The sequence below is a fragment of the Phyllopteryx taeniolatus genome, chromosome 3 (genome assembly GCF_024500385.1).
Source record: "Phyllopteryx taeniolatus isolate TA_2022b chromosome 3, UOR_Ptae_1.2, whole genome shotgun sequence".
Classification (NCBI taxonomy): Eukaryota; Metazoa; Chordata; class Actinopteri; order Syngnathiformes; family Syngnathidae; genus Phyllopteryx; species Phyllopteryx taeniolatus.
Genome location: NC_084504.1, coordinates 10,424,982 through 10,449,481, shown reverse-complemented (window position 1 = coordinate 10,449,481; position 24,500 = coordinate 10,424,982). Strand labels below are relative to the sequence as shown.

Genomic DNA, 24,500 nt, shown 5'->3' with positions numbered 1-24,500 from the left:
CTTTAAGGGAACAACTCCAAGTCATTGGTACAGATATGTGGATGACTCAAAAAGTTGAGTTTTCCACACAAACACTGGATAGTCTGTCCTAACAAAGCCTTGTTGCATGAACTGATGAAGGCTACTCAGATGAGAGGCGAAATGTCTTCTGAGACAAACAGAACAGTCCAGTTGTGATCGATTCAATGGCCTGAGAATGAAATGACCTGGATGAATGAGAATATTCAAAGGCAGTGATTGGCAGATCTCACTTATGGATGATTGGTATCAGAATCGGCATCATAAAACCCTGAACAATGCACCCCTATTCGACACTTTAAAAAAAAAAAAAAAAAAAGCTAAAGTGCAATGTGTCTACTGCATAACAGAACTGGCTTCAACACCTGCATGTCTACGGGTAAAGTAAACATTGTTAGCTAATTTAACATACCCTACCAGCGCTACTTAGAATAAATTGTAATCCGTCCACAGGCGGTTCAAGGATAGACACTGCCGCCGGTGTACTTTCAATCAAATTACTGATCAAATAGTAACAAAATAAATGTAACAAGCACATTCATACACGAGCTGCACAGTCATAACTGATGCTGTACCAGAGACACTCAACCTGAGCCAACAACAGCAAACTCTACACTCATTCGCTGACTCCCACATCACTCAACAGGCATGCCCCGCCTTTTAAAGTCGCACACATTAAAGGTCATAGGTACCACAGTGTAGAATGTGATGATGGCGATTCCAAGTCTGCAAAAATAATACCTGCACCTAACATGCATATTTTGTATTGGTATTATACATAAAGCTTTGAAATATATATAAATAATAAAATATATGGTCGCTACTTTGCAGATTTGTGTCTCTCGATAAACAAAGGTCTACTGTTCTCACTTTTGTGAGACACTGCATCTCTTCTAATGTTCGCCTTCTTATCGACAGATAGAATTCCACCCAGTGCAACAGCCATGTTGAACTTCTGCCGTCATAGCCACACAGCTTCCAGCATCCTTTGGTCACCGCTCATCTTGGTCTTGGCGCTGCTGTTTTGTGAAGTAGCGGCTCAGGAGGACCTTCAGACCCAGTCCCCTGCCCAGGTGCTCAAGGACCTGTTGGCCCGCCATGGAGACAACAGCACTATCACTGTGCCACAGCTGCGCTCCCTACTGGCCCTTCTGAGCCAGGGCCAAAGCGACAGCCAGGCCCACGTGGGACACCAGGATGTGACCACCACGACAACGCCCCCCAAACTGAACAAATCCAAGGTGAGAGCAAAGGAGAACTGGTTGGTTTCTAAAATACCAGAGTTCATGAGTCGAAGGTTCATACTGAATCGTGAATCACCAGTCCGACGTCTGTTTTAGGTTTCTATGAGACCTCTGACTGACTGCAACTAAGTACACAAGGGACAGCGGACTCATGGGATTCGGATTTACCGGAAAAACCTGACACAAGAGACTCACTGGATTATTACTGAGGACTCCGATGATTTGGTTGACTGACACCGGTTAGCGGATTCACCAGAAAAAGAGCAGACTCAGATGATTTGATACCCAGACTCGAGTTAGTGGACCCACAGAAACTGTAACTCAAACAACTCACCCAAAACACTGAAGACTTTGATGAGTAGGTTCACTGTCTCGAGTAAGCAGACCCACCAGAACCACTGACTCAAGTAACTCACTGGAAACACTGCAGACTTGGAATATTTGGTTCACAGACTTAAGTTAGCTGAGTCACAGGAAAGACTGCAGAATTTGATGATTTGGTAGTGGACTCACTGGAAAGAGCAGACTGAGGATTTGGTTCACTGGCTCGACTTAGCGGACTCACCATAAACACTGACTCAAGTGACTCTACTTTGAGAATTCACCCATAACACGGCAGACTCAGATGATTTGGTTCACCGACTCGAGTTTAGACGACTGACAGGAAACACTACAAGCACAGACGATTTGTTTCACTGACTCATATTGGTGGGTTTTCCATAAACACTGACTCAAGTGACCCACAAGAAGCACAGTAGACTAAATTCACTGACTTGGATAGAAAGATTCACGACAAACACCTGTGGACTCTGATAATTTGTGTTTACTGATTCGAGTTAACTGACTCACCAGAAATTCTGACTCGGTCGTCTTACTGGAAACACCTCAGACCTAGATGATTTGGTTCACTGACTTGAATTAGCAGACTCACCAGATATACCGCAGATTCAGTTCACTGACCTGAATTAGCAGAATCTCAGAAATGCATGCAGGCTCGGATGATTTGGTTTCACCGATTCAAGTTAGCGGACTAACCAAAACCACTCACTCAAGTTGCTCACTAGAAACAAACCTATTTCTTTTAGGGATTCAAGTTAGTGGACTCAACAGAAACACTGGCTCAAAGGAAATGGCACAGACTCACATGATTTGGTTCAGTGACTCGAGTTGGAGGACTCATCAGAAACACCACAGACTTTACTGATTTGGTTCAAAGTGACTCACCGCAGACGCCGCAGACTCATGTAATTTGGTGCACTGACTCCAGTAAAAGGTCTCACCTGAAACACTGACTGAAGTGACTCGAATTGGCAGACTCACTGAATCACTGTGGACTCAGATTATTTGATTCAGTATCTTGATTTAGTGTACTCACTGGAAACACCACATATCCAGATAATTTGGCTCATTGACTCAAGTTAGCACTCACCCACAGACATGGAGTTCCACTCCCTCAATAGCAGCTTCAGCTCTTACAGGAAAAAGCACAAGTAGCCACATAGTTCTCCCATTTAACGTCACGGAGGACTGCCCAGCTAACCTGATGATCTTGAGCCTTTAATGTACTGCCAAGAACACAAAGTGATCAGTTTGTAGGGTACTCACAGTTCACATGACTTCAGGCCCTGCTATGATCATCCATCACAGTCAGATTAAGTGATTCCATGTTGTTGTTTTTTTTGTTTGTTTCTTTTTTGCATTTTCCAGTGCTTGCCAGAGGATACCTTGGCCATCTACAGGATGGATGAGGAGTCTCGTCTCGATGGGCGGGGCTTGCAGGAGTTGTGCCCCATCATGCTGCAGCAGTTGGATGCCGGTGCGTGCCACGCCCACAATCAAGACGAGCTGAGCAGCGATGCCTCGCCAAGGCCAACTGATGCTGAAGGTAAAACATATGAATACAGGTGTTAATCAGTTAAATTAGGAAATAACATGGTTTTCATTGGACAGCCACAGTATTATGTCATACAGTGGTACTTTGAGATACGAGTGACCTGGTTACGAATTTTTCGAGATACGAGCAATCGATCAGCCAAGTTTTTGCTTCGACTTGCAAGTCCAAACTTGAGAAACGAGGCTCCTTATGCTCACTTGACAACAAGCAGCAGTTTGTCTGATATAATTAAATATTATTTAAAAAAAGGGGGCTTCAAGATGTACATTGCCACTACCAGTTGGCGTTTACTCATTCACAGACATGTTGGAACCGGAAGGGCTAATCCCCAAACTGTTTGACTGTCCATAATCTCTTTGTATGCTGAAGCATCCAGAATTCCTTTCATGAAGCTCAGGGGCTAATATTTTGGACATTTCCAACTTTCTGGCAACAGTTTGAAGATGGCCCCTTCCTGTTCCAACATGACTGTGCAGCAGTGCACAAATCAAGGTTCATAAAGACATGGATGAGAGAGTTTGAAATGGATGAATTTGACTTAACTGCGAGTAGTGGAAAACCACATCTAAAAAATTATTTTATTATTATTATTAATATTTTTACTCAATATACATTTCTTTCTATTTGTGGGGGCAAGAGAAATTTAAAGTAAAAACACAAACAAAACAAATATAAATGCAGCTTTTATTGGACAGCAACAATGTGTGTCTACATGGTAATATACACACACACTCACACACACACAGTATATACAACTCGTTATCCAGTTAAAAACAGATTTATCCAAATTATATAAAAAAATAAATTGGAGATACCTGGTTTTCATTGAACAGTGACAATATTATGTCTCATGCTTCTGCTACATATTCTCATTCTAGGTTTTACATGTGGTTTCATGTTAAGGCCTCAAACACAGTTTTTCACTTGTTGCAGTCCAGTGAAAACGATATTTCCAAATGTTGTGTTTTTTTTGTCTTCTATTTAAATCCAAAACAAAAACATGTATTTTATGTTTTGGAGGGATAAAAAGTAAAGAACAACAACAACAAATAGGTGATACATGGTTTTCACTGGACAGTGATATTACCGTTAAGTCTCATTCTTGCGGTATATGTGATGTTATGTCGCTTATTGGTGACCAATGAAAGCCACATATCTCCAAATTTTATGTTTGGTGTCATCTTTTGACCTTTTCCAGGAGATATATGGTTTATTTTCTCTGGACAGTGATATTAAGCAATATTAAGTCTCACACTTGGTCTGATACAAGGTTTTCTTCCCAGTCTCACACTGGAAAATCGGGGTGTCTCTTTGTCTTACATGTTATTTCTTGCAGAAATTCTCCTCATCTAACTCTTTTTACAGGCTCTAACTTAAATAAACCAGTATAGTTTGTGTTGACAATTCAATGCCTTAATGCAATCACACCCTGCCCCCTTCCCCAGTCTGGGGCTTCTCTTTCCTGAGCGTGTCTGTGGTCAATGTCTTCGCCCTCACCGGAGTCTTCATGGTGCCCGTGATGAAGACGCGCCACATGAAGCATATCTTCACCTTTTCCATCGCGCTTGCCATCGGCACGCTGTACTCCACTGCCGTCCTGCAGCTGCTGCCGGAGGTTTGACTCTCTAACCCCTCGCCCATCCGCATCCCACGTCACACCACTAAATTACACAAAATGCTGGACAGCTTCACACAAAGTCACTCACCTCTATCAGCCTTCCCTCAGGCCACGCTTTTTCCTTCCTGTCTTATTTTCCTCAGTGGTGTCTTGCTGCACGGGTATTCCCTCTTTCTGCTGCTACTGTGTCGTTTGAAAAACCACTGGGTTCTTGATTTGAGCATGAATGGAACTCTGTCTCTCTCTGCTCTTGAGTATGTAATTAAGGTTAATTCACCTCACCTTTTTGTTTACAGAGCCTAAGGTCAGAGCATGGTACAAACAACTGAATTGACAAAAGCATCACTGTGTGTGTGTGTGTGTGTGTGTGTGTGTGTGTGTGTGTGTGTGTGTGTGTGTGTGTGTGTGTGTGTCAGTAGCCCCCTTTACACAGAGCAAAAAAAAAAAAAAAAAAGACTTCGACTTCCGCATAGGGCGCTGTTCGCGCCAATCCCATTTAAGCGCTAGTGATGTCTAGTTCACCAATCAAATGACACAAGAAAGTCACATGACCTCACAAAACGTCTTCTATTGGGCTTCCCGGGCACAGGTATTAAAACTTCACAAGCCAGCTTGGCTGATCGTTGTGCCTAAGTGGCAGCCATGTTGAGAAAGTCGTCGTCACTATGAATGCAAAGGCGCGCGACTCGTTTACATTTAGACAAACAAAAACAACACCTTTCATGTATTGTCGTATTTGTCTGGCACTGTCTGCCCAAATGTGGATATTTCATCTCACTTATAACTTGAGAAAACACTGTGCAGTAAATTGCATACACACACACCCAAAGCATCAGAATTTGCATATTCACATTTTATTTTGTAATTATTTTAAAATTGAATTCATGCTGTGATTTTAAAAAAAATCTGAAATTACTCACTATTTACTCAGTACTTGAGTAATTATTTCATTGTGTACTTTTTACACAAGTAATTTTTTGGACGACTACTTTTTACTTTTACTTGAGTCACATTATTGTCAAGTAACAGTACTCTGACTTGAGTACAATGTTTCGCTACTCTACCCACCTCTGGAGCGGACATCCTCTATTGCTACTCTTACGTTTAAGCAACATTTTTGCTGATCAGATCAGCCAGTGTTGTATTTGTTGCGCTGGTCTTTTGTATTTTCGCTTTGTTATGTGGGTCGCGGCCCTGGTTACGGTCCCAGCGGAACCACGAAGCACACATATCGGCGACAAGAGCTGATCCACTAGTACATCTTGTATTAATTAGGAAACCCGCCTACAATTATCTAATTAGTTTTCGGAGGTTAATGTTACATGTATTAAGCAACAGAGCGATTTTAGGGATTATGTCACAACACAGAATGAACAAACTTCAAATTCAGAAATGGCCAATAAAAACAGAAAAATATTGTAATTAATATTTTCCTGGAGGATGCATTTAGGATTAGCCTTTGAAGTTGGTAATAGTGAAAAATGAACTGAAACAGACTGATTTTAGTCAATTATTTTCCAGAATGAGTGCTTAAATAGGAGGATGCTATTCATGTGGCACAGCTTGAAGCAGGCAAGTTGGAGGCCAAAACAAAAAAGCAAAGGAATTAGGCAAATTTAATTTTAATCTTAAATTTGTACATCACCATGTACTTGAGCGGTGTAAATATGTTTTTCTGCATGAAGATATATTTTTTTTCCTTTATTGTACTCTTCAGTTTTCCAGATTGCTTAGTTTATGTTAAAATAAAAAAAAGTTTCTGCAGGGGCCCAACAATGTTTTTTTGTCACCTTTTTCATGCCTTTGGTGTTTGTATGTCTGTATATATGATTGATTGATTGCTTTGGTCTGGTGGCCTCGCCGGTAGCAGTGGCTAACTACTAATGCTACGTGTAGTGGCAGCAGTGACTGACAGATTGTGCTTTCCATCTAATCACTTGAGTGGTACTTCTTCAAATGAATGAACAAATGTTTTAGTGCGCCGATATACCTTTCACATCGGCTAGTTAATAGCGTTGTTCAATGTTGCTTTAGAGACACCGCCACACAATCGACGTCGGGAACTCCTTGTTAGGACAGTTGAGTCGCACGGGGAGTCTCGATTTCACTACAGGGCGGCGGGCCTTTACTCCCACAACTTTCAAATGGAAGTGGAGCAGGAAAAGAACTGCTTTGATTGGCTGTTATCACGCACATTGCCACCATGGTAGATTGAGGAAATATGCACACAGCTGATCACCGAGCTCGCTATCATGGTATTCCAATTACAGTGCTAAAATGTATTATTTATTAAATGTTTGGGTAAATAACTTTATTCCATTTAACACAATCTATTATATTTTTAAACAAGATATAGAATATTGAGTACATTTGTAAATGTAAAATAAGACAATACAATTTTTCTAAAATCAAAATGTACTACAACACTAAAATTGAAATTGAAAATGAGTATAGCTATTTCTCTGCTCTTCTTCACTTCATGAAGTGTAACGTCAGAGCCGAAACAAGCTGACGTTAGCCATGCCAGTTAGCTAGTTATCTGCCTCGGTAGCGAGTCTATATTATTTATTTTAGTGCTGTCAAGCAATTAGAACAAAATAAGAGAGTTCAATTACAGATCATAATTAATCAATCAATCTTTTTAAATCTCACCTAAAATGCCCCTCAACTCAAGATAATTTCAATTAAAATGATTATATTATTGTGGCAGATCCAAAGATTGATAAATATAACCCAAAAAAAAGACTTTTATGATGTAATTTATTGTTTTTAACAGATTTAAACAGATGGAGTCCTATCCATTTACGGTACATTCCACTGCTTTTCAGACTAGTGTTAAACTTAAGTTTCCACCACCAGGAGAAATACAGTATTGTTATTTTGTCAATCTCCACATGATTAGAAAATAAAAATAAAATTATACATCACGTGCTAAATTTAATATATTCAAAACGGTAAGAACGCTTTTCTAAGCAATATACAAGCACTGAAGACTGAACTTGTTGCTTTCCCTCTGTTTCAGATATGTATAAAATATCAATGACATTGCTGTAAGTTGGCACATGAAAAAAAAACATTGTTCATCATCAAAAAGTCTTCATTAGCCTGTCGGTCGCAGATTTACTCATACGCTAGGTCTTGTCGTTTGGCGAAAAGTTGTGCGATGGCTTGCTAGATCTTTCCTGCTAATGGTAGCTGTGCAGGCATTAGTGTGGTACGCTAAACCTGCTTCGTATGGAAGCAAATCTACCATTCACAGAGACGACTTGTTTAACACGAAAATAATCCCCCTAAAATGCCAGCAGAGGGAGGCAAAGCAGCACAAATACAAGCAGTCTCTCACGGGACAATTTGCTTACCTACAGGAAAACAGTAAATAGATTAAAAAGTAGATTAACACGATTAATAAATATCCATCGATCCATCCATCCATCCATTTTCTGAGCCGCTTCTCCTCACTAGGGTCGCGGGCGTGCTGGAGCCTATCCCAGCCGTCATCGGGCAGGAGGCGGGGTACACCCTGAACTGGTTGCCAGCCAATCGCAGGGCACATACAAACAAACAACCATCCGGACTCACATTCACACCTACGGGCAATTTAGAGTCTCCAATTAATGCATATTTTTGGGGTGTGGGAGGAAACCGGAGTGCCCGGAGAAAACCCACACAGGCACGGGGAGAACATGCAAACTCCACACAGGCGGGGCCGGGGATTGAACCCGGGTCCTCAGAACTGTGAGGCTGACGCTCTAACCAGTCGGCTACCGTGCCGGCGATTAAAAAATAATTGTAATTAATTAATCGCAATCACTGTAATAATTTAACACCCCTAATTCACCAGTTTTAGATGAGCTTACTACCTGTAGCTGGTTGCAAATGTTCATTTCAAGACAGTGTTATGGTAATATATTAACGTTACCTTGTATTCGTGAAAGAGTGATTGCTGCTGCTCGTAATCCGAATGGAAGTATCGCCTCCTCCAGCAGCAATTTTTCGTATCCAAATTTGCATATCGTTCCTCTACCAAGCCGCGCTACCCGAAACATTCCCAAAACAAGGGGAAAGGTAATCGGGCTTACTGACTGCTCGCACCAGCGACGAAAGGGGGGAGGGATTTGTCTGCACTGATGACCCACTTGTCCTAAAAATAAAAAATAAAACAGCTCATACCGCCGATGGAACGTTTAGTGGTTTTTAAACTGTGACTTTTAAACACCGCATTATACCTTAAAACCGGTAACCGATCCAAGCTAGTAATTTTTTTTGTAATTTTTTTTTTGTTTTTTTTTGTGCCCATGTCAACCCCCATTCACTGTTTGAGATTCAGTGTGAAGGGGGCTAATCTGTGTGTGTTTAATTTTACCTTCCTTTCCTTGGTAGCAACATAAATGAGCAGGGTTGAAACATAAAGTGAGAGGTCAACAAGCCTGCTGTCTCTCTGAGGATGCGAAGGTCGCTCGTTTACTTGCCCGCCGTCACTGTTCTCGTTTCCCCTCAAGGTGGTGGGTTCATCCAATTCAATCACATAAGTCACTCGACTAATGACCCCTCTGTCTCTCTTCTCTCTCGCCTTTTCCTCTCCATCTCGTCTCCTCTGCTCTGGTTGCCGCTCAGTGTGGGGCTATGGATTCCTGAGTGTGACGCTCATCTCGCTGTGCTCGCTGTTGGGGGCCTGCGTGGTGCCCTTCATGAAGAAAACCTTTTACAAGCGTCTGCTACTCTTCTTCATTGCGCTGGCCATCGGCACGCTGTACTCAAACGCCCTTTTCCAGCTCATCCCAGAGGTAGTTGATTACCAGAACCAACTGAGCCCTCAGCCTTCATTCAGTGCTAATCTAATAGTACAGCTAGTGGAAGAAGAGTTAGCCCCATTTCCGTCAAGGAGTACCATTTGGTATCTTTTGGTACAGTACACAAAGTTCTGATGTTTCCTCCCCCCAAAATAATCTGTTTCATACAGTGTTTTGGTGTGACAGAACAACACAACATAAATATTCTAAAGACAAAAAAAAATACACGTCACGCAGACGGCACTTGCGTGTGAACTAGGGGTTGAATCGCTTGGTCGACGTTTACTACTTCGCATCGGCATTTAAAGCTTGAAATCGCCTAACCGCCAATCACGTGTTTTTGATCTTTGGTCTTTCAAGCCGGCATTTTACGGAGGACTCACCCAAAAATATCAATGCCTCATCAATCAATCAACTTTGACTCAACTTTCATCACATTGTAGTCAACTACAAAAAAATCGTTAGTTGTTTAACTCTTGTGTGCAGTTTATATGTGTAATGTAATTAATGCAATGGCTCCTCTCGCTAGTTATTAACTCAATCATTGCCAGCCGTTTTCAAAGCGTAGTTCCCCATATTGCCCTGTTATTTTCCTCCATATGCTTATCTTCATAAAGGTTATCTTAGCGCCAGGCATTTTAGAGCATCTTGACGGATTTTTCAAGACCCATAGAATATTGTGTTCTGTGACAATATGAACACCAAAACTACCAAAAGAAACCCTTTTTTTTCATCAGAAAAGTTATTCCAGTTTTTTCGTTGTTTCGTAATTAGCAGTTGAACATGCACTGGTTTCTGACCAAAAAAGCATTTTGTGAAAAGAACCATGTGAAACAGAGCAGTAATTTTGACGCTTATATTTTTGCTTTTTACTTCACACTTAAAAAAAAAAAAAAAGCCTGAAAAGGGGATTTTGATGTTAAAATAATTTATTTACAGATACAGAAGTAAGAAATACCATCAGTAGCATTTTTACATGGCGTTCGCCAATCATGACACAAACTTTCTACACCCTACCGACACAAACACTGTTTATATTATACATATACTGTACATACTGTGTTCGAGAGTGAGATGCCTAAAATTGTCCGACCTCCGTGTTGATTTCTATACCTCATAATCGATGTGAGAAGCATAGATTCACTGCATAATCTTTATCTTCAACTAAAAGCTGTGCTGATCTCAAATCCAAAGTGATCAAATGTCTCCAACTACAGGGATCTGTTAGTCATTACAGTTGTTTACAAACCGGAATTTCACAGACAAGCTGGGCGAGACCCTATTCCATACCTGCCAGTTGAAAAAAGTCTGAATATATTCATTGGTGGCAGTAAACGGTTAGATTCCAGTTGACGAGTATAAATGTCCACAGCAGTAGATGACCACCTTACACACTATTTAACAGAACGACTCAAAATAATCGACAAGTTCAAAAAGTTCACAGCATGCTCGTTCACACACGGGCACATAACTGCCTGCAATGTCATATAATACAGTCACGCCTCTCGCCAGCTATTCATTATGAACGCCATATCGCACAAGATAAATAAACAGAATGACTCAAAATGATCCACAAATTAAACAAAAGTCCATGTCACTCAGTGGCACACACACATGCAACGTTGAGTGTCATGTAATTAATGCGACTGCTTCTCTCACCAATTATTAATGAAAACCTCCAACTTGCACAAAAGAACGAAACAGCACGGCCAGAAATAATTCTCAAATTCAGGAAAGTTGCAGTAATCCATCTTTTTATAATAAATTGAGGGCACACTCATGCTTTTAGAGCAGTGTGAGAATAGGAGGTGGATGCCCGGCACGGTTTGAATGGCCTATAGTGAGTCTCACAACATACCATGACCAACTGAACTGAACTGTACTGTACCTCTTAGTGGCTTTAGACCAAATTTAGCAGGATGAATAATACTCGTTCACAGTTGTTTAAAGATAGTCATGTAGCTTTGAAAGAGTAGTGGCCGTGACAATTGTCCTACATCACACTGGAGTCACTTTTGCTTGTCACCAAACATGTGGTGTTGGCGTGTTGACAATACGCTTTTTGTTTTTCTTTCCGTATGTCAGGCCTTTGGCTTTGATCCTATGGTCAACTTCTACGTGTCGAAGTCTGCGATGGTGTTTGGAGGCTTTTACCTCTTCTTCTTCACCGAGAAAATCCTCAAGATGCTCCTCAAGCAGAAGCACACGGTGAGTGACGTTAAGTTATATTTACTGGATAACAGTCATTTAGAGGCTGCACAAGTTGTAGAGTGGTTAGCACGTCGGCCTCGCAGTTTGCAGGTTCTGGGTTCTAGTTTTGTGTTTGGCCTATGTTTCTCCGAGTACATTTTCCGTAGCGCTTGTGCTCATTAGGGTGGCAGGTGAGCCGGAGCCTATCCCAGGTAGTTTAGGGCAAGAGACAGGGTAAACCCTTGACTGGTTGCCAGCACGACAATGTGAACATCTCACCTCAATACAGGGGTTGAATTAAGCGGTCTTGCATCGCGGTTTGTGAGTTAAAATTCTCATTTCACACTTCAAAAAACACGTTGAAAAGCAAAACTGCGAATCACAGTTTCACCGCGGAGACTGTCGTGGAGACGCACGCACGCAGGGGCATATATGACACATAGCATTGTTAAAATAGTTCTTTGCGACTGTTTTATCAGGTCAAATGGTTTATGTGCAAGCATTATTTTGAAGGGCATGAACTGGAACTCAGCATTTTGGCACAAAAAATAACTTCACATGACACCGGTAAAAACGAAAGGCAAGAAAAAGAGTGATCAATGGAACCAAATGCTCTGTAAAACATTGATTCCTTTACCTACCCACTGATGAAACACAAGGTTAGTGTTTGTGATACTGTGAGACAACGAATTTTGTCCCAATTCATTGTGATGTAAAGTTGTTAGTTTGACCTTTTTGGTTTTAGCTCAATGTTAAGCTTCTGATGCGACTGTTTCTACTTTCTTTTCAGTAGGGTGAAGTCATTTATATTTTAGTTTTGTTTCTGTCATCAGCTCTTACGTTGGTTTGAAGACTAAAATAAACACTAAAACTCATCAGTGCAAGAGTGCAACCCAGCGTTTAACATGTTAGCTGCCTCATTATTGTCATAGTCATATTTTATTGTTTCACTCACCCAATTGACTTGACTGAAGTTCCGCACGCTGTATGTTGAGGCTTAGAGCGGGAGCAAGTGCGTCAGACTTCTACACATCGTGAAAGCCTCCTTTGCACAATATAATCTTAATACACGTGTTGCACTGAAGTGACTGGTCATTTATTTTAACATAGTTAACACTTTCGTTCACCGGTGCCATTGCGCACAAGCACGTCTTCGTGCGCGTTATTCTTCGTTGGTTTTCACCGCTCCTATGTTGGTTTTCACCACTTTCTTCTTCGGGGTCGGCGGACTGCAGGCTTTGAAACTTGAAACTTTTTTAATTTGAACGATTCCGGGAGAACCAGAATGTTTAATCCCGGTTCCAATTGGTTCTTAATTCTCGATGCCCAACCCTACCTTCGGGGAGTCTCTGTTAATTAAGAGTACCGTCTAATGTGTGGCTTTCTTATTATGAAGGTGACAAGTACACATAACGTTACATACAGGGTGCTTTTGCTCAATGCACTCACTGCGTGACAGATATGCCCAATATACTACTATCTGATTAACTTTAAGTGGCAAACTTTGAGTGAAGTTGATGAAAAACGTAGCAAATGTGGCCAGAGAGGAATAAAAGGAAAATGAATTATTTCTCCAAACAGAGGAGGGCTTTGGTGAAGTCAGATGATGGAAAGTATTTGTTTTCTCTCACTCGAGGTTTCTTCATTTTAGTTCGAAAAATATTAACACTTCCAAAACTTGTAGTAGTAGAAAGAATATTTGTAGACTAATTAACCCAGGACACATAGACCTGCTAATCCACTAGCACTGTAATCACATCTCCAGTCACTCCCAGAACGAGCGTACACAAAGTAAAACACCGTCACCTCTGGAAAGAGTAGGGTGGAAAAAGTCACTCCTACAAGGTGTGTATTATATAATGCAGTCAGTTCTTAGAAATGTTTACTCAAAATAATCCAGTAATTACTGAAGAGTGTAGAAAAAAATTATTCCATGTCACTACTGGAAAGAAGGTACACAAATTGATCCGGTCACCCCTAGAAAGAGTCTAGACAATATAATCCAGAGTCACTCCTAAAAAAGTGTGGACAAAATAGTCCAGAGTCACCTCTAGAAACAGTTTCGATAAAATAGTCCAGATATTTCAAAAAAGTGTTTTTATTAAATAATGCAATCCCCCCCCCCCAAAAAAAAGTAATCCAGAATCACTTCTGAAAAGGAAAGCATAGAGAAAATATTCCTGAACAAAATTTAAAGTCATTCCTAGGAAGTTTGTAGCCAAAATAATCCAGTCACTTCAACAATATTTAGACAAAATAATCCAGAGTTGCACAGAGTGAGTGTGGAGAAAATAATTCAGTCACTCCAAGGATGTGTGGAGATGAAATTATCTAACATCACTTAAAAAAAAGATGTTAATACAATCACCCCTAGAAAGAATGAAGGTAACTTTGGGGGGGGGGGGGGGGGGGGGAGAGAAGGAACAAAGTATTCCAGGCACAGATAGAGTGTCGATGGAAGAATCCAGAATCACAGTGTAGACAAAATAATTGAGAGTCAAACTTTAAAAGAGTGTAAATGAAATAATCCAGATTAATGGAGGTTCTTCTCTTGTCTGATGACTGATTGTCCGCCTATCAGGGTCACGGCCACAGCCATTACTCCAGCGCTGAGCACTACTCTGCACCCGACAGAGACATGGAGGAGGGTGAGAAGGTGCAGCAGAATGGGGAGATGAGCGGCAGCCATGCTGTGGGCAAAATGGACACCGGTGAGGGCGAGCTCATGCTGAGGCCCTCACAGACACCGCAGGTACCGGTACAAATTCTACAACTGCTTTTTTTTTTTTTTGCATTTAAGACTCGCATGAACATTTGTGCTTTCTCTCAGGCTTTGCCTAGTGCAGACAAAATAATCCATTCACTCACTCCTAAAACAAATCTATAATAATCCAGTCACTGGAAAAAAAAAAAAAAATACAGAGTCACTTCCATAAAGACTGTAGACAAAATAATTCAGAGTCACTCCTGGAAGGAGTGTACACAAAAAAAGACCAGTCACTCCTGGAACCAAATAATCAAAAATTACTCATGGAAATACTAAGGATGAAATGTTCCCTAGTCACAGCAAGTAAAATAGTAGACAAAATAATCCAGAATCACTCCTGGAAAGAATGTAGACCAAATAATCCAGAGTCACTTCTAGAAAATGTGTAGAGGAAATAATCCAGAGTCATTCCTAAAAAGTGTAGGAAAAAATAATTCAGTCACTACTAGAGTGTAGAAAAATAGATCTCAAATCCCCCTTGGAAGAAGTGTAGACAAATAATTCAGACACAAACAGGGTGGCCGGGTAGTTGAAATAATCCTGAGTGACACCCGAAGAAAGTGTAGACCAAATAATCCGGAGATTTTTTTTTTAAAGAATGGAGATGATATAATCCAGAGTTGCACGCATGTCGGTCCAGATCCAGGGTCATTCCTAAAAATAATCCAGTCCCTCCTAAAAAAAGTGAAGACAAAATAATTCAGTCACTCCTAGAAATAATAGATCGTTATCCAGAGTCACTCATAAAGAGTTTAGACAAAACAATCAACAATCACACCACCGTCAGTCCTTTAAAGATGCTTCTTTTAATCCCTCATTTTCAGGACTCGCAGAGTGTGGATGGTGGCGGGGGGCGTGCCAGCAGGAGCGGCGGCAGCTGCTATTGGCTTAAAGGAACGCCGTACTCTGACATTGGCACACTAGCCTGGATGATCACATTGAGCGATGGTCTGCACAACTTCATCGATGGGCTGGCCATCGGCGCCTCCTTCACTGCCTCAGTCTTTCAGGGCATCAGCACATCTGTGGCAATTTTGTGTGAGGAGTTTCCCCACGAGCTTGGTGAGTAACATTACGGATTGACCAGCGGGGATTAAGGTGGGCCATTATCTGGACTAACATTCAACCTCATGCATTTGATTAAAGCCAGTTGAGCCATGCAGCCTCAAAGAATTGTGCACGGGAGGGACCATTAACAATATCACTGCTCAGATTATTCCAAAGTGGAACGACTATGTTACTGAGAAAAAAACTCCTAATGTCTAATTTAGGAAATTAAATCTTGAATGTCAATAGAGGCAAGGAAAAAGTCCCTCCAAGCTAGAAACCTGGAGCAGAACATAGGCTCTGTGGGGTGACAGTCTGTCTCGGTCGGTTGGGTTGAGTTAGAGAGACAAATTTGAGGGAAGCTGGGTAGCTGGAGAGAGAAAACAAGAAAGAGGGATTGAGCCACCAGGAGAAGGACAAGAGAACAATGGGCACAACAATAACCATATCTACATCAGCAGGACTTCCATGATGACAGCAATGATGACAATAATATACTGTAAATTAAAAAATTGAGCGAAGTTCAGCTAAAATAGGAATATTTTACCAGAACAAACACAATCCGGCGATGAACTAAGGGTTGAAGATTAAGTCTACATGAGTTAGTTTGTACGAAAAAACAGGCAATCTTCATCTTCTAAAAAGACACACTTTCAGATGCACTTTTTCAGTAGTTCAGTAGTTCCGTTTTAAAAAGATTCCATACCTCTGTCGAATCTGGGACTATTCTATCAGCAACGGTAATACTGCATTCATCAAAACTCCCTGTTGTATAACAAACATTTTTCAGATGCTATTTCCAATTTGTTGATTTAGACCAGTTTTGAGCTGCATCTAAATCGGACTAGATTAAATCACTTCATTATTAACTGTTTTTGCCAATTTTGAGGCATACTCTCACCGTCCTCCAGGTGATTTTGTAATCCTGTTGAATGCTGGCATGAGCATCCAGCAGGCGCTCTTCTTCAACTTTGTGTCGGCTTGCTGCTGCTACCTGGGGATGGCCTTTGGCATCCTGGCCGGAAACAGCTTCTCCCCCAACTGGATCTTCGCCTTGGCGGGGGGGATGTTCCTCTACATTTCTCTGGCGGACATGGTCAGTACCGATTTCACAGATTTTTGTAATAATCTCTGCTCTCTGTTGATGGAACAATCCAGAGTCACTGCTAAAAAAGAAATGGGGTAGACTTGACTAGATAGTCCAATCTCGAAACACGGGAGACAAAAAAAAAAACTTCTCAAAAATGTGTAGTAGGAAATAATCCACTGTTGTTCCTCGAGAGAGTGGAGACTAAATAATCCAGTCACTCTAACAAAGTCTGAATCTGAAATTTAAAATCGAACCTTAAAAAAGGGTGTAGATGAAATAATTTATACATACCTGGAAAGAGCATAGACAAAATTTCCCAGAGATATTGTTAACTAAGATTGTCGAACAACTAATCCAGTGTCACTTCTATAAAAAAAAAATAATAATAATATTAAGCAGGAGACGCACCTAAAATGAGTGTACCGCATTTTCACGACCATAAGGCGCACTTAAAAGTCTTAAATCTTCTAAAAAAAAATGGACGGGGCGCCTTATAATAATTATTGTGAAGCTTTTATTTTGAAGGTGACTTTCGCCACGAGTTGGCGACCTATTACCGTAATGCCTAGTATGAACAAAATTAGGGGCAGCTGGCTTGACTGCTACTTTACGAGTGGAGGCTGGGTTGACCGCAGTCGAAAACGGCACCTACGAAGAGACATGCTTACGAAGCACAGTTTAAACTGCAAGTTATCAGTTACGCGGAGGAACCTGGGAATCAAGCAGCCGCGAGAGAATTCAAGATCAACGAATCCATGGTTTGCAAGTGGAAGAAGCAGGAAAACGACCTTCGCCAAGTCAAGAAGACAAAGCTGAGTTTCTGCGGAAACTAGGCGAGGTGGCCCGAGTTGGAAGACCAACTCGAGCAATGGATTAATGAACTCCAACCGCTGGGCATCGGTGTAAACAGGGCGTTCAAAGTGAAGTTGCGAGCGGCATGGGAGCCATGGATGGCAGATGGCGAACACAGCTTTACTAAAACTAGGTGGCAGCGCCAGGCGAGTCACGCCACAATTTGTGAATGGATTGTGGATGCTCGGGCTGACGTGTCTGCTTGCGCTGTTGTTCGGACTTTCGTAAAAGCCGGCATCATTTCTGAGGAGTCGCACGGCAACGAGACTGACTCTGACAACGATGGGAGGGAACCTGGCGTGTTTGATGGAGAACAGCTGTTCATTTCGGATACAGAACATGAGGACTTTGATGGATTTGTGGATGAGGATTGATCAAAAAATAACGCGAGTACATTGTTAAATACTTCAATAAAGTACAACCCAACTCAGTTTTGTTCCCGCTGCCTATTTAAAAACATTGTTTTAGCGGCATGCATGCTACCACATGTTTTAAGATGGCGTATGTTTTACCATGCCTGCGCCCAATAATACGGTGCGCCTTATGTATGTGTTAAACACAGAAATAGACTCGTAACTGAGACTGCGCCTTTTAATACAGTGCGCCTTATGGTCGTGAAAATACGGTAATTGAAAAAATACTGAGTCAGACCTGGAAAGATTGTAGACTAAATCATGCAATAATTTCTTGAAGCAGTGTCGACAAAATAATAGTCTTTTCTAGAAAGAGTGTATACGATCCGGAGTCACACCTGGAAAAAGTGTACAGAGTCACTTCAACAAAGATTTTAGACCAAATAATCCAGATTCACTCCTTGAAAGAGTGTTCACAAAATAAAACACAGGAACGGGGAAGACAAACTAAATCAGTCACTCAGGAAAAAAGGGTCTTCTAAAAGAATAAAGTAAAGTCAAAATAATCCAGAGTCACTCCTAAAAAATCTAAATAATCCAGAGTCATACCTAGAAAGAATAACCCAGTTGCTCTGCAATAAAAAGGGTGTAGTCAGAATAATCCAGAGTTACACCTGGAAAAAGTGTAAACAAAATAATTTGTCGTCATCTGGAACGAGTGTAGACCAAATAATCTACGCACTCAGAAAAAGAGAAAACAAAATCATCCAGTCACTCTAAACGAGTGAATTTGTGTGCGTCTCTATTTTTTTTTTCGCAGTTCCCCGAGATGAACGAGGTGAGTCGCGAGGAGGAAGACGCCGGTGGCAGCAGCTTCCTGCTCACGTTCGCCATCCAGAACGCCGGCCTGTTGACGGGCTTCGCCATCATGCTGCTGCTCACCACTTACTCTGGAGAGATCCAGCTGGTTTAGCCGCTATTTTGGCTCCCGGATTTCATGTGACTAACTGACAATGGCGAACTTTCAGAAAGTGACGAGAGCAAACGGTCTGGTTACTGCTAAGTTCTTCTTCTTTTCTTCTTCGTCTTGGGTTTCAAATCAAACCAAATAAGCCTTTTTTTCCCCCTACGTGATGAAGAGGAGATGCATCAGCTCCTCTCCCATTGCTAAAACTACACTAAAGCTTTTTCTGTTTGTTTGTCAGCGAATAACGGAGGATAGGTTAAGAATTTAAAGCGACGGCGTCACCCAAATATTTGAAAGGTTTCTCCTCATCGCTTCTTAATTCTACTTTTAAAAGGTTGAATGTCTTAGCAGCTAATGCTAATAGCGGTATCAAAGCAATATCAACTTGGATTTGATGTCATTCTCAGCTACACTGTGTGCGCGTGTACGTACGTGTATTTGCGTGTTTTCACCAGCTGTTTATATGGATGCCAAAATTAAGTAAATATGCCATTTGAAATCTGAATTCATTCAAATTTAAACAATTCATGTGCTTGTCCATTTAATGAATTACAATTTGCAGCCCATTTAACCTATTTATTAATTTCCCCCATCAAATTAACGGAAAAATTTACAATATACAATAATATTTTTTATATTAATTGTAATTGATAATCATCACAATTATTGATTAATAACATTTATTATATTATAAACAATAATAATGGACAATTTACTAAATTACAAAATTACCCGTAATTCATTCATTTGTATTCATAATTATGCTGTAAATATCAGTTAATTTATGATTATTGTGAAAATGAAATATATTACCTCGTTGTAATTAATATAATACTTTATAATTCATATGATTTTAAACAGACAATAATGATAATAGACAATTTAATATCATCAGATTTATGTAATTAGTTTACTCCCATTACGTTATTAATGAATGAATTAAAATTTGAACTCATGTGAGGTACCCATTCATTTGGGGCCATATTCTCCCATTTGTGCTAAGACCTTTTTTTGTATGCGCCTGGCTTTCATACCTTCCAGTGACGCGCATTCTCCTGTAATGACTTCTAAGCTGTGACACAACCAATGTCACTCTATTTCCTGGAGCGTGGAGTTTTCCTGAGATGTGAATGCCATAGAAATGAATTTGGAAAATATATCAGTAGGGCTGTCATGATCGCATCTTTTTGCAATCGATTATCCTCTAGATATTTTGTCGACTAAATGAGTTTTAATTTATTTATTTTTTTAACTACAAACATGCATTTTATTCTCATTTATGAGGGCTTGACTTCTGTCCTTAAACTGCATATGTTGGTACTGAGTGTATGGTATAAACTGCACAGAATTTGAGACAACAAAATCAGCCTTTGCTAAACGGTTAGCATTCGTGATTAGCATTAGCTCGCTAGTGATTAACATTTTAGGTAATACCCCTTAACTACCATTCAGCAAGCATCCTTTTATATGTACATTACACATCTAAGAGTGTCTTAAAATCACTTACATACGCTCCTCTGTCAATTTTGGTAACGTTTATCAGTGGCCCAACATTGCGTCCATCTTCAATAAATGTCCGTCTGGTAAACATGGACAGTGGCCAAATGGTTCAAATGCTTTTCCATCCATCCATTTTCTGACCCGCTTATCCTCACTAGGGTCGCGGGTGTGTTGGCGCCTACCTCAGCTGACTTTGGGCAAGAGGTGGGGTACACCCTGACTGGTTGCCAGCCAATTGCAGGGCACACATCGACAAACAATCATTCACACTCACATTCACACATACGGGCAATTTAGAATCTTCAATTCAAATTCTTCAAATTATGTATTTATTGGACTTAGACTCGATGCGAAGACACTTTTTTTGTCACTTTTATGTAGTTTTTTTGTTTGTTCAGTGTTTACTGGCCTGTGTGATTGACAAGGTTTATTTCCAGAGAGTTACTGATGCCGTTACATACTTTAGCTGCAGCATAACGTATTTTATATCATGTAAAGAAGATGCAGTATGATTTATCAGCATGGAAAGTGGCATTAAGGTAGTAAATGGATGATGAGCTCAGCGCTATCTTTGCTGCAGCTTGACACGGAAAGTGTTCATGGGAGATTATTTATTGCTTCTTGTATGCTTTCTACAACAGCCATGTAAGCAGGACATTCTCTTTTATTTTTTTTGTATCCTGTAATGTTGAAATGGTTCAAAACGACGTGTGTAAGCAGGCCTGCCACACACTTTGATGGTGTTACTGTGAATTCCAATCAACTGAATTGATTGTTCACATTTGCGACCATGCAACATTTAGAAGACACCAAATCCTTTCGGTGTGCCCCCCCCCCCAATTCTTTTTGAGTTTTCTAGATACGAATAAAATATACATTTTTCAAGAAAATCATGACTGTGTGCTATAAGATGACTTTATACTTGACCAATAAAAGATTTTCCATGAATGTGTCTCATCCATCCATCCATCTGTCCATTTTCTGTACTGCTTATCCTTACAAGGGTCGCGGGCGTGCTGGAGCCTATCCCAGCTATTTTTCGGGCGGGAGGCGGGGTACACCCTGAACTGATTGCCAGTCAATCGCAGGGCACATATAAACAAACAACTATTTGCAGTCTAATTCACACTGATGGGCAATTTAAAGTCTTCAATTAACCTACCATGCATGTTTTTGGAATGTGGGAGGAAACCCACGCAGGCATGGAGAGAAAATGCAAACTCCACACAGGCGAGGCCAGGATTTGAACCCCGGTCCTCAGGTCTGTGAGACTGATGTGCTAACCAGTCGGAATTTGGGGATTTTATCATCTATTGTCCCTAGTATAATCAAAAGGTTCAGAGAATCTGGAGAAATCACTGCATGCAAGCGGCAAGGCCGAAAACCAACATTGAATGCCCGTGACCTTCGATCCCTCAGGTGTCAAAAACCGACATCAGTGTGTAAAGGATATCACCACATGGGCTCAGGAACACTTTAGAAAACTAATGTCAGTAAATACAGTTTGGCGCTACATCCGTAAGTGCAACTTGAAAGTCTACTATGCAAAGCAAAAGTCATTTATGAACAACACCCAGAAACGCTGCCGGCTTTTCTGGGCCCAAGCGCATCTAAACTGGACTAGGTGGGCGGGCTTTATGAGGAATGCGTCCTCATTGGCTAATTTGTTTTAAGTGACAGCTAATACGCCCAGATGTGACTTTTTTTTTCCTGTCACACTGAGCAGAGCCAGCGACAAGATTGCGAGATTCAATTTTTGATCACCTCAGGGAAGTGCAAGTATCTATCATACATGCTGTCAATGCTGTAGTAGGAATTAGTAATGTTGTAACATTATGCTAGGAACATGTTAGAAGCGCACAGGCACAGTTTATCAACAATTTAGCAGCTAATAACCGTTAGCAATCTACCATTCTGTCTCGTCCGTACTGCATACTATATGGTCATTGGCAACATTTCTTTATCAATTTATCATGACCTGAGAATTACATTACTGAGTAAAATTAAACACTTATCACTAGTACGTCTTAAAGACGGATTTAGCATAAAAGGGAAGCACAAATTCTCAATAAATTGTAGGCTTTATATATATATATATTATATACAATATCTACTTTTAAAGTTAGCCATTCTTTCTTACTAGGTGAAAACAAAAAGGAAAACGGTCTCTCTGTAATTATTTCTATAATCTTAGGGTTTATTTCAATATTAAGTTTGTATTCATATCAAATGTTTCCCCCTCTGAAATTATTTAGTGTTTGGAGCAAACAACTCTAATGCATAGTGATGGGATGATGATACCTCAAGGAGTGTATTGACACACTACGCAAACTGTGTCGGCACTGTATTGACACTGTTGGTCACTCAATAGTGACCCTTGCAGTAATTCTAAAATCATTGCAAATCAGCAAAATTAAAATAAAATGGAAACGCTTACACGCTGCAAACCCAACATCAGCCTGTGTATTTAATCGCTAGTCCTTTACTTAACATATCCTCTCGTGATTGTATAATTTCAGTTACTCAATTTGTTTGCTGAGTGTTTTTTGAGAAGAGTTTCAAATTTGCTTAAAACCTTGTTTGTGTAAATGCTAAAATTAGTTGGTATGTAAAATATAGCAAATTTGTCTAATAAAATTCTGTTAATTTTTTAACTTATGTATAGAATTTTGTTAACTTAAGTGTTCAGTCATATGAAATAAAAGACTAAAAATTTATTTATGCATTTTTATTGAGGAACAAAGGTTTTTGAAGTGTCTTTGCTTCAAGGCGATTTCTCCTCTTAGACACCAGTTCCCCTGCCTTAGAAAAAAACTCATTCACAGGGTACAGATGAAGATGGTGAGCATAAAAATTTAAGAGCGAGTTGATAAGTTTCAGGAGCTCCCTGAATCCCTCATTTTCAACAATGGTGAGTGGCTGACAGTCTTTGATGATCATATTGACCACAGCCTCAGCCACTGCTTGCTTGTTAGGAACTGCAAGCCAAAAGGAAATATTTTGTTAAAAGTGCATTAAAGGACTGTAAGTTTTACAAACAATATTACAGAGTCATACAAAGCCTTTTGTGTGTAATAAACTATTTTTGAAAATTAAAATTTTTTGTGAGAATTTCAACATACCTGGGGTACTCACACGAGTATCTGCCAATTCTTCAATGCCATGCCGAGCTCTATAATGCCTCAGCACTGATGAAGCGCTCTTATTGATGTAAGATAGCGCTGTGGAGCAGAGCCGACACTTCACCTACAATAAAATAAAAATTTAATTCATCTGAAAACAATTCAAACCTCTGACCAGAAAAGAGTACAAACATATTTAATTAAAAAAATAACAGTAAACAATGCCCAAAGGAGAAAATGATTGACCTTATTTGGCGTCACAAGATCAAAATTATTCAGACTGGGGAGAACTTCTTGGAACGATCCATGAAGTCAGTGGAACAATGTGAGGGCAAGCAAAACTCCATCCAACAAATCCACAACATGTCAACACAGTTTGTTTCCTTATATACACAATTTGGCGCGGCACATCCAAATGACACACGTCCTGGATTGGTCACATGATTTTTTTCTTAAAGCGATACGCGCACCAATACGGGGTTTCACTCTTGTGCACTCGGCACAGTGCTGACGCACCAATGTTGTTCATCCCATCACTACACTGTGCAACGTGGTCTAACCCGATTGGACCGAACCATCACATAAAAATAAGAGTTGCCGACACACCCCCGCACGTTGAGCTATGGACGCTCTGAACAGCGAGCCCGTATAGGCTTTTTTATGCAGAATTTTTCAGAACTGCTGTCAGTTATCTGTACAACTATTTTGTCATAACAGGAGACTTTAACATTCATGTTGACAATAACATGGAAAAAAATCTAAATAACTCTCTGCTATACTAGACACATTTGACCTCTCTCAACTGAAGGTCACATCTTAGACCTGGACATCTCTAAGGATGTTGAAATTCTATCAATTAACATTAAGGATATGGCTATTTCTGACCATTTTTGTGTATTCTTTGATTTACAGATTCTTCCAAAAGTTCAGACAACCTCTATGTCTATGAAGAAAATGTACATAAATGAATGAATGAATAAATGAAAGTACGGCCACTAAGTTTATGGAGACCATAGCTGTGCCACAAACTGAATGCTGAGACAATTGA

The 24,500-nt window shown here is 40.4% G+C and overlaps 1 protein-coding gene and 1 long non-coding RNA gene across 5 annotated transcripts in view; one reads left to right on the top strand and one right to left on the bottom strand.

Annotated features, from left to right (window-relative positions):
- The window catches only part of slc39a14 (solute carrier family 39 member 14), a 32,556-nt gene extending 11,278 nt beyond the window's left edge, over positions 1–21,278 (top strand). For 2 of the 4 annotated variants that reach the window (XM_061766940.1, XM_061766941.1), the window contains exons 2-9: positions 941–1,259; positions 2,970–3,147; positions 4,602–4,771; positions 11,650–11,772; positions 14,336–14,506; positions 15,346–15,583; positions 16,480–16,664; positions 18,684–21,278. In XM_061766940.1, the coding sequence (XP_061622924.1) occupies positions 963–1,259; positions 2,970–3,147; positions 4,602–4,771; positions 11,650–11,772; positions 14,336–14,506; positions 15,346–15,583; positions 16,480–16,664; positions 18,684–18,836 (1,515 nt within the window). In that variant the 5' untranslated portion in view covers positions 941–962 and the 3' untranslated portion in view covers positions 18,837–21,278. Of the gene's footprint in view, positions 1–936; positions 1,260–2,969; positions 3,148–4,601; positions 4,772–9,388; positions 9,559–11,649; positions 11,773–14,335; positions 14,507–15,345; positions 15,584–16,479; positions 16,665–18,683 lie in introns of all 4 variants that reach the window. The other 2 variants (XM_061766938.1, XM_061766939.1) reach the window with 2 other exon arrangements.
- Positions 21,279–22,815: 1,537 nt separating this feature from the next.
- Positions 22,816–24,500, bottom strand: LOC133474853 (uncharacterized). The gene is made up of 3 exons (XR_009787645.1): positions 23,699–24,500; positions 23,453–23,576; positions 22,816–23,308 (listed from the first exon to the last, which is right to left on the bottom strand). It is a non-coding gene; the product is annotated as an uncharacterized LOC133474853 (long non-coding RNA).